This window comes from Centroberyx affinis, unplaced genomic scaffold (genome assembly GCF_046629955.1).
Source record: "Centroberyx affinis isolate AG114_WGS23_722 - 3 ecotype Tasmania unplaced genomic scaffold, CSIRO-AGI_Caff_v1 ptg010347l_1, whole genome shotgun sequence".
Taxonomy (NCBI): Eukaryota; Metazoa; Chordata; class Actinopteri; order Beryciformes; family Berycidae; genus Centroberyx; species Centroberyx affinis.
The window spans coordinates 1-10309 of record NW_027284806.1 but is presented as its reverse complement, the minus strand read 5'-3'; the positions used below and the strand labels follow the sequence as shown (position 1 = coordinate 10309).

At 40.8% G+C, this 10309-nt stretch overlaps 1 protein-coding gene across 1 annotated transcript; it reads left to right on the top strand.

Annotated features, from left to right (window-relative positions):
* Nucleotides 1-1062: 1062 nt before the first annotated feature.
* Nucleotides 1063-9958, top strand: LOC139640723 (high affinity immunoglobulin gamma Fc receptor I-like; the record flags this gene model as incomplete). Its single annotated transcript, XM_071514912.1, has 5 exons — nt 1063-1272; nt 1398-1673; nt 8742-9008; nt 9147-9419; nt 9656-9958. Coding segments are annotated over exons 1-5 (1252 nt in total), but the record flags the coding sequence as incomplete, so codon positions are not given.
* Between the last annotated feature and the right edge of the window lie 351 nt (nt 9959-10309).

Sequence of the window (10309 nt, the reverse complement as noted above, 5' to 3'; positions counted from 1 at the left end):
GAGTCAGATCAGGTCAACTGGATGATGTAATAAATCTTTGCGTTCAGAGCTCTGCCTACAGCTACTCTGACCTATGAAGTCTAAATATATAGACTGGACCTGGAAATGATACAGAGGAAAGACTCTAACTCAGATTGTCTTCTCTGGTAGATAACATACAATGTCAATTAATGCAAGTTCAAGTCAAATCTCAAGTGTTTGAGGGACAAGTCTGAGTCAAGGCTCAAGTCTTTGGTCATGAGTCTCAGACGTCTGATTAAACCACAACATGGTTAAGAGCAGAGAATTTACAGCCAGCTGATTACATTGTGTTTTATTTAGCTATGTGTATATGAGGCATTGGTTAAATAGAATGATGATGTACTGTAACCCAAACAAAGGTATGGATAGGAACCACAAGTTTACAGTACAGGATCAATTAACACATCATACTGCCTTGCGATAACAAAAACACAATGCAAGCTCAGCTTTTTAAAGCTTGAAGGTCTTTGTAACCAAATGCTGTTGAAAACGGCATTTAGTCCTGGGCATCGTTTTGAAAATTACAATACCAGAACGAATACCAGAACCTTTGAAGTGATACCGATACCCACGATAAGGTACTTAATTCAGTGTGAATGAAAGATTTCATTTTTGTAAAATGCCACAGCCCACCACCCCTCCCCATCCAAATGTTTTTCACACTAATAGATTTTGAAAATGTTCAAATTATGAAAATATTTATTAACTAACTTCATGCAATTAATTATTCATTCGGACAGTGTAGTTTTAAAACTTTAAGATTTTGATTTGAGTCTGAAGTCAGTTTGTACGTGCCACTTGAGTGCAAGTCAAAAACTTGAGTTCCCATCCCTGGTGTAGTCAAAGTGTGGTGACACAGAGTAGCTGTTGGCAGAATTGAACTTGTATAGTATGTGAATACTCTGTAGTGCGCTCTATAGCTGTGTTTGTCTTCATGACTTTATTTCTGAAACGTTTTCTTTCTAAACTAAACAGCAGATACACCAAAGGCCACACTGAGGACTTACTCATCAACCATACCAGTAGGAAGCAGTTTGACGCTGACCTGCTCTGTGGAGGGCTCTTCTGGCTGGAAATACTACTGGTACAGACAAACCACAGATTCTGAAGCACTGATCATGGAGGATGGTGCACCCAACCTCAACAGAGCTGTCAGTGTCTCAGAAGGAGGACTCTACAGGTGCAAAGGAGGGAGAGGAGACCCGGTTTTCTTCACACATGACAGTGATGCAAAAACCATAAACAAAATTGGTGAGTTTGTTTTGGAATAAAATAAAATGCATTCATGATTACCATTAGAATTTAAAAAAAGCTATGAAATTTGTTGATTTTATATTTCTATTTGTATCCTAATTGGGGATTTCCGGTGTGAACAGTTGGCAACAAGGCTGTTGTGACCCTGCAACCCAACTGGCCTCAGATATACAGTGGAGAGACCATCACTCTCAGATGTGCAATCCAGGAAGGAGGAGACACTGACTGGGAGTATGAATGGAGACCAAGCAGCTCAAACAAACCTGTGAAACAAGCTGCATATAGGATTGTCAGAGCTTCTGAGTCTGACAGTGGACGCTACTCATGTCAGGGCAGACAGAGAAGTGACCTATATTCTTCAACAGAGTGGAGTTATGCCATCACATTGACAGTATCATGTAAGTCAGATCATCTTTCATTCATAGTGAAAATGTCCCTATGTCACATGTTTTTATGTTTTCATCTATCTACACATCCCAACAAGGCAATAGTAAATATGTCATCCCCCATGAATAATGCAGTCCCCTCAGGGCCAATCAGTAACAAATATGTCACCTTGTGTTTTCTTCTTGTGTGGGAAAGAAATAACTGAAGAGGAGCCGTCATTCAGTGGACTGCAGCTTTTGAAATGCATTTATTTATTTATTAGGGGTCCAAGCACGAAGTGCTGGGTGTTAGTCCTAATAAACACAACGTTTATTCACTTTACAGACTTTATTTGGTTCACAGCCACAACATTCAAGTAACTGCCATGGCTTCCACAACAACAACAAAAGCCCCTCCCTGCGCATGCGTCTCCACGATCAAGGGAAACCACATTTTACCATAAGGAACAGAATAAAGGGGAAATACATGTTAACAATCTCCCTATACTTTTTTAGTAAAACAAAAAAAAAACATTTTAAAATCTTCCAAAAACAAAGGCATACAGTGACCGTAAACAAAACAGTTCTTGGAGTACATCCTGTGAATATTCAGAATGAGTTTGATAAAAGCTGAACATATTAACTATGAAAACAAAGTTTTCAGTGCTTTCAATAGTCCATGTAAACAAAGTTATTAGCACAGATTCCATAGTCCTTCACTGAGTGCTTTCAAAAGCACCAGAGCCGATGCTCCCTTTTTGGTTAGACAGTCAGCAAGATAGGCTTTTGTGTCTGACCAGAGCACCTTCTTGATTTTCTTGCTTTGTATGAGCTCTTTAATGCTGCTTATTTCCAAAGGGGGTCTTTTCTCTGTGACCTGTTTTGTCGACTTAAGGGCATCGAACAGAGAGTGATTGTCAGTCACACAGACCAACGAAGGAGCATTCAGTTCAGCATTCCCAGTAGTGAGCTCAGAAAAGAGAATGGCTAGAAAAATGGCATTGTCTATTTCATCTGACATAGCAAGAGTTTCCCCTGCAATGGTGCTCCGTACCACACGTCTAATTCTCTTGGATTGCCAACAGAGAGGAGAAAACTTCCCTCTTTTTCCCAATGAGAGCAATCAAAGTTCCCCCCTGTGTACCTCCATCTGGAAGATTTCCAAGAGAAGCGTCATTGAAAACAATCAAGTTCAGAGCATCATTGTTTCCCAAGTGCTGAAACCTGAGGGTCACGTTTTCAGACTTGAGTTTACAGATTATTTTATTTGCTTCATGAATAGACTGCACTGTACCATTTTTTATATTAGATGCCAAACTACAAGCCCCAAACATAACATCAAGCTGCTCTTTTTCAGTTTCATTAAGGGGGGTATCCCTCTGTATAGCACGTGCTGCTTGCATGTGAAGAGGTTGTAGATTTTCAATGTAACTGTGCTGATGTACCTGTACTACACCATCAACAGTAACAAAATCCATTCCTACATGGCGGAAATTTTCATGCTCTTTGCGTCCAACAAGGAACGCAGACTTCAGTGGAAGGAAGGAATCACATCTGTTGAAAAGTTTTGTGAGCCTGCCCAAAGAAAATCATCTACATGACATGCAAGTACTCCAGTAACCTTAAACTGCTCATCTAACCAATAAAAGACTGCTGGATCCACCTGCGACATTTTACCACCTGTGCTCAGCATGATTTCTTTCACTTTGTTATACCAGTACAGTGATGCATCTGTAAGACCATATACACATTTCTTTAATTTCCGTAGAACACTTTCACTGCCTGCCTCAGGAAGGGGGTGAATATAAATATCCAGCTCCATGCCTTGCAAGAATGCAGTATGTCCATAGAATGGACTTGCCACTGATTTTGACAGATTACTGCTAACAATAGCCTAAGAGATTCTGAAGCACAGGTTGGGGAATCTTTCTGCAACTCTTGGATATCAAGCTCTTCAAAACCTCTGGCTACGAGTCGTGCTTTAGGCACAATACCCTTGGAAGTTTCTTTGAGACTACAGACCAATCTGGTGGAAACACACTTTTGACCTGCATCTTCAACTTCCTCAAAAACATCATTATTGTGCCAGTTCTTTATTTCTTCCTGTTTAGCTGCGTCAAATGAGATGTCTTTGGTGATAAGTACATCAGCATCCCTGTCTTCTGATTCAATGTTAAGACTATCAACACATGACATATCAACTGACTCCTTTTGTCCATCACTGCCATCAGGTTCAAGATGTTGCAGGTTATACCAATTTTTGTTCTGTCCTGTAGCTTTACCTGCTCTGCCAAAACTCTGGCTGTGTAGAACACAGTCATCTCTGTTCATAAATGTTAGTCTGTCCCATTCTTAACTTTACACCTGCAAAAGAGACAGGGTTAACACGAACATTGTGCTCTTTTTCAGTTTGTGTCACATTATTTTTTGTCATAGGTGGATGTGCCACTTCTCTTGTATTCAATTCCCTGTCACTGATGTTGTCCTGTTCATTGTCTGTATTCTGTTCACTATCTGAGTTATCTGCTGCATTGTTTATGATGCCATTCTTGCTTTCTATCTCTCTGTTAGCATCATCTTGTACAATTTGGTTATCCCGATCCTGTGTGATCACCTTACAAAGCCTAGAGTGATGCACTCTAACAAGAATTCCACCATGTCTTACAAATACAACAGCTCCATCCTGACCAATAACTACCCCAGGTCCCTTCCACTCTGTACAGTCTGCTCGTTTGTAATATACTTTGTCTCCTGTCTCATATTTGTCATCTGTGGATCTGAGTTGCTTACGCAGTGCCCTCCTTATCCTCTCTGAACATTCAGCTTCAGTGAATGATTTCCTAGAAGCATGAAGTTTTCTGCCATGTCTCTGATCTCTTCATTATTAAATTCTCCACCACTGTCACTGTATAGTCTCTGAGGGGGCCATGGACACTTATCCATGTGTGAATGAAGGAGTTGACTATTTCAGAGGACTTCTTTGTTTTCACAATGTTTCCTGCGCTGAAACGTGTGAAATGGTCGATAATATGGAGATACCATACACCTGGCTCCAACTCGTGCAGGTCCACTCCTACCGTTTCATTATACTCCGAAGCTGAAGGCAAACCCACAGTAGGCTTTGGCTTTGTCTTGCTGTACCTCCGGCATATGTCGCAGTCATGTACCATTTGTTGCAAAATAGTAATACATTCTTTGTCTGTATTTCCCGAGCTGTGAATGAGCCTCTGTAGTCTGTCTGCAGATGTGTGACCAAACTATTTATGAAGCTTCAGAAGAACTTTGCGTTTCTCATCTGGGGACATGTTTTCTGTCACTGTAAGGACCTCATCTTCAGTTTGACTCTTTTCGTCTGAGGACATGTTTTCTGTCACTGTAAGGACCTCATCTCCAGTTTGACTCTGTTGTCTACACAGTAGTGCCCGGAACTAGTGAATTCAAGAGGTATAGGTTGTTTGAACATCCCAGCTCATTTTCCATGTCCAAAACAGTTCCTGCCTTTTTCAAGGATGTTTTACTCAGCAGTAGTGGGATATCAACGTGGACTACTTCAGTTTCAACATGACATTTTGTCTGTCCTATTTTAGCAGGTAGTTTCACTTTTCTGGTGGAATATACTAAATTTCTCTCCGAACCGAAAAGGTCTACAACTGGGGATTTCTGTATGCAACAACTGATCCACTTCATTAGCGTCATTAGAGGTCATTCGCGTAGCTTTCTAGCCATTTCTCTCCACATACTGTGCGGTACAAGCAGTGTCAATAATTTCTGATCCCAAGGATTCAGCCAAGAAAATTTCTGAGTCAGACATGGAGGCTTTTGTAAACAGCGTGATGTTACATTCTTCTACATCTTCAGTTAGTCTTACTTGTTCACTCTTCTTGTGGGGGCAGTCTTTAGCCCAATGAAATGCGCTCTGACAAATGACGCATCTTGATCTCTTACCGAATTTGTCTAATGGATTAGTACCCGGTAATGGTTGCCTTTGTTGTCCACTCTGTAACGTTGCATTCCGTTTACCTCTTCCTGGCGGTCTTTGCTCAGTGAAGAACGCTACGTCCTGGTTCACTTGTATTCCATTGACGAGCCTGGCATTTTTCCTCCAAAGATTCTTTTCAGTGCTGATTTCATGCAGCGTGCACGTTACTTCCGTGCACGCTGTCAATGCTAGTTGCCTGTTTTTTTCATCTAGACAAGCCGTGTCCAACAGCTTAAAGGCTAACACAGCATCAGGAAGTGTCATGTTATACTTTTTCATCCGGTTGTATCGCTGTTCAAAGTCGATAATATAGTCCGCCATAGAAACGGAACTGTCTTTTGTAATGCCATCAAAATGAGATTATACAACAGGTAGTTCCGACCAAGCGATCTGATAGGTCAACTAGACATTTAGAACGTGCTCAAATCAGCATGACAGCACACCTAGTCGTGCTCATCACTAAATATTACTCCGCCATATTATCATACAATATATTTAAATATAACGCTAACCTCTGTTCAGCCTTTATGTTACCAGACGCTCTGCATCCTCCATCAGCTGTGCCGGTGAGTCGGTGACACGGCGCTACTAGCTTAACAATACATGTGAAGTTCGCGGACATAGTAGCTAAATCTGTCCATGGAAAAATTTATTTTTTTCAGCAGATATCTTAGTTACAACAAGATTGAGCTAGCGAGGCAGTTTTGTGTTTATATGTGTGGTATTTATTCAGTTTGGGAAATCCCGCGATCTCTAGAAAGCATTAGCTAGCTCAAGTTGGCTGGCTGACTCAACCGGACTCAACAGGGACTAGAAATCGTCTTTGTTGCTAGGTCATTACTAAGGCTCCGCCTACTTGCTGGAGTAGTAAACTAGGTTCCATTACATAGGAGTCTACTGACGTGACTGATTGTTTTCCAGTTATTAGTCAGACCCCATGTATTTCCAGGGAAACGGAGTTAACACTAGCAAAAAGTTTTTTTATTTTGAGAGCGAATTGCCCCACAATATGAATACATTTTGTTTATATCTTTTATTTTGTTGGTAACTGTTGTATAATCGCAATATTACACTCAAGGGTGTGCACAATCTTTTTCCTCCTTCAGGAACACTCCGTCCAATTTCGCTAACAATGTTGCCATACCGTTATCACGGTCCAATTCTTCTGCAGGTATTTCCATGGCATTTCCATGGTATTTTTCCTGGTTCTTCCTTCAAGCCCCAAAGCAACAGCAAGGGCCTGTTTCTTTTTGTCAAGTTCTGTAACCCGCGTCCAGATATTGACTTCATTTTTCCAACATTCGTATGGCCTGGCTTCATCAAACTTCGGCGGAATTTTATAACTAGCAGCCATCCTCTGCTACCAATGTTGGTCCAAAGAAACACAACGTTTATTCACTTTACAGACTTTATTTGGTTCACAGCCACAACATTCAAGTAACCGCCATGGCTTCCACGACAACAACAAAAGCCCCTCCCTGCACATGCGTCTCCACGATCAAGGGAAACCACATTTTACCGTAAGGAACAGAATAAAGGGGAAATACATGTTAACACTGGGAACCCTATTGTTTTTGTTTGGATTATTATTCCGCTTCTTCTTCTTCTTCTGCCCTAAAAGTATCTGGATCTCAGAAACCGTAAGAGCTACAGCAACCAAACTTGTCAGATAAGTCGAAAGTCTCAGCCGCTACTCAAGCAACGAAACCCAAGTCAATTGGCCTCATGGTGGCACTATAACAAGCAACTTTATATTTTGGCCTATAATTTCTGAACCGTATGGGCCACAATCAAAATACTAACTAGATTTTCCGCCATTTTGAATTTTGTCCAAAAATGTTTTTTCACTACTCCTCCTACAAATTTTGTCCAATTTTGTCCAAGCAGTTTTTTGATATTCCACACCGTTTTCATATAATCGACTTCCAAAGTTTGGTTAACTGTCATGGGTGGGGCCTATTTCACAAAAATCGCCATAACTCAGGAATGCATTGTCCCATGGTAACCAAACTTGGTACACGTGTGCAGGTATGTAGTCTCAACTAATAGAATACAAATTGGTGTCATTTTGCCTATAGGGGGCGCTATAGCAACATTTCAAATTTTAAAAGGCCATAACTTGGTGACTGTGGGTCATAGGAACAAAATTCCTTGATTGCTGGATTCCTTGGGCCAAGTTGTATCTGTCCATATCATGGATGTATTGGTCCATATAGGCCACTCCCATTTCAGCCCACAAGGTTTTCCGCCATGTTGAATTTTGTCCAAAACAGTTTTTTCGCTTCTTCTCCTACATACTTTGTCCAATCTTCACCAATTTTCGCTCACAGCATGTCTAGACTGTCTTGCACAAAAGTTATTGAGCAGTTTTTTGATAGTCCATACTACAACTGGCTTTCAAAATTTGTAGGCAAGGCCTAATATAAAAAAATTGCCCTAAGTCAGGAAGTTGTTGGCCTACCTTAACAAATTTGGTACATATGTGCACAGGTCAACTCTGAGGTAGCATGCAACATTTGGTGGTATTGTAACCATAGTTGACCATAGTTAAAATACTCTAAGGCTCTAGATAACCTATAGCTTGGACAGTCTCATTATTTGGCCCTGTTTTTTGTGCTCCCTCCATTGACCCCCAGTGAACTCAGTAGCCTAATGGTTAATGAGTAGGTTTACCATGCAAAAGATCATGGGTTCAAATCCCATAGGTAACGCTGTCTCCTCACACTGCTAAGCTTGTGATAACTAAGAATAATGTCTTAAGTTTCTAATTTTTGGACAAATGACCATATGAAAAGATGAACTTGACAGAAGTCACGGGCCAACACAAAAGCCGGTGTTAGACTGCATGTCTGAACTTCACGACATGTTATTTTTTGTGTGTGTCTTTCTACCTTCTGTAATGTTTTGTCTATCTGTCTGTCTTATCAAATTGTGCTTGGACCCCTCAATCGCCGCTTGCGGCTATATTTTAATCATGTAATTGTAACGCCCCCCTGAACCATTTAGTGTAGTCTTGAAAATATTAGAAAACAGAGGTGAGATTCATCATTACCCCAAGTTTTGTCAATTCGACTCATTGAGGGGGACAATAATTTAATATTTTTTCACTCAAATCTTAACAGCACGTAGACCGAAGGCCACACTGAGTGCTGACAAAACAGCCATACCAGTAGGGGGCAGTGTGACACTGACCTGCTATGTGCAGGAATCTTCTGGCTGGAAGTACTACTGGTACAGAAAGGAGAAAGACTCTGAACCCCTGACCACTGATGATCCCAACTCAAATAAAAACAGTGTCTCACAGGAAGGACTCTACTGGTGCAGAGGAGTGAGAGGAGACTCAGTTTACTACACAGAGTACAGTGACTCAATCCACATTGGTAAAAATGGTGAGTTTGGCAATGTGTTGGAATGAAAAATGTGTGTGTTCATGATTACTATTTAGGATTAATGCTAAAAATGATGAAGTTTGATGTTGATTTTACAGTCATTTTTGTATCCTAAATGTGGATTCTTGGTGTGAACAGTTGCAAACAGGGCTGTTGTGACCCTGCAACCCAACTGGCCTCAGATATACAGTGGAGAGACCATCGCTCTCAGATGTGAGATCGAGGGAGGAGGAGACACTGAGTGGGAGTATGAATGGAAAACAACCAACTCATACAAACCTCCAAAACAAAATGAATACAGGATTAGCAGTGTTTATACATACCACAGTGGAGAATATCAGTGTAAGGGCAGACAGAGTGGACAGCAGTCTTCAACAGAGTGGAGCAGTGCCTTCAAATTGACAGTATCATGTAAGTCAGATCATCTTTCATTCATACTGAAAATGTCAAGGATTCATTAAAAGGTTAATATACAGTATATACCTTCATATTATATTATACTGTATATTTGGAGGCAGCACTTAAAGAAAAACTTACTAAATATGTTGTTGGGACAGCGTCCAAGCATTGCATGTAATACACTGACAAGAGTAGCTAAGTTATACATCATGTCATGTTTTAATTCTGAGAAAAATACTTTCCAACAGATAAACCCAGGTCTGTCCTCACCGTCTCTCCTGTATGGCTGAGTCCTGGAGCCTCAGTAACTCTGAGCTGCGAGGTTGAAGGTTCATCTGCAGGATGGAGGTTCTACTGGTACAAGGCTGTTCCCAAACTATCAGACAACTCCTACACCTATGAGCTGCTGCCTGGTAGCAACGATGGGACTGCAGAGGGTTCCTACATCCTTCATGGACCGACACACACAGGAGGATATATGTGTAGAGCTGGGAGAGGAGACCCAGTGTTTTACACTGATGACAGTGAACCTAAGTTTATCTGGTCTGGAGGTGAGTGTGTTTCATTCATTCATTCATTCATTCATTCATTTATGGATGAGCCATCTGTCCATATAGCCAGCCTTCAAGTTAACCTCCTCCACTCACTCACTCACTCACTCACAGATTCTTTATCATTTCCCTCTTTCTCTCAATATCTCTCTCTTTCTTATGATATTTACTTCAGAATTAGAAAAGCATCGTTAAACCTCTTCAACTCTACCAGCTCCACCAGTTTGACCATCATTACAAATACATGTTGCGGGAATAAGCTTTGTTCAAATACACAGAACTTTATTTAAAATTTTAGTCAAGATTCCAAAGATACGAAATACGTCATGCTGAATTACAGGGCAATGTGTA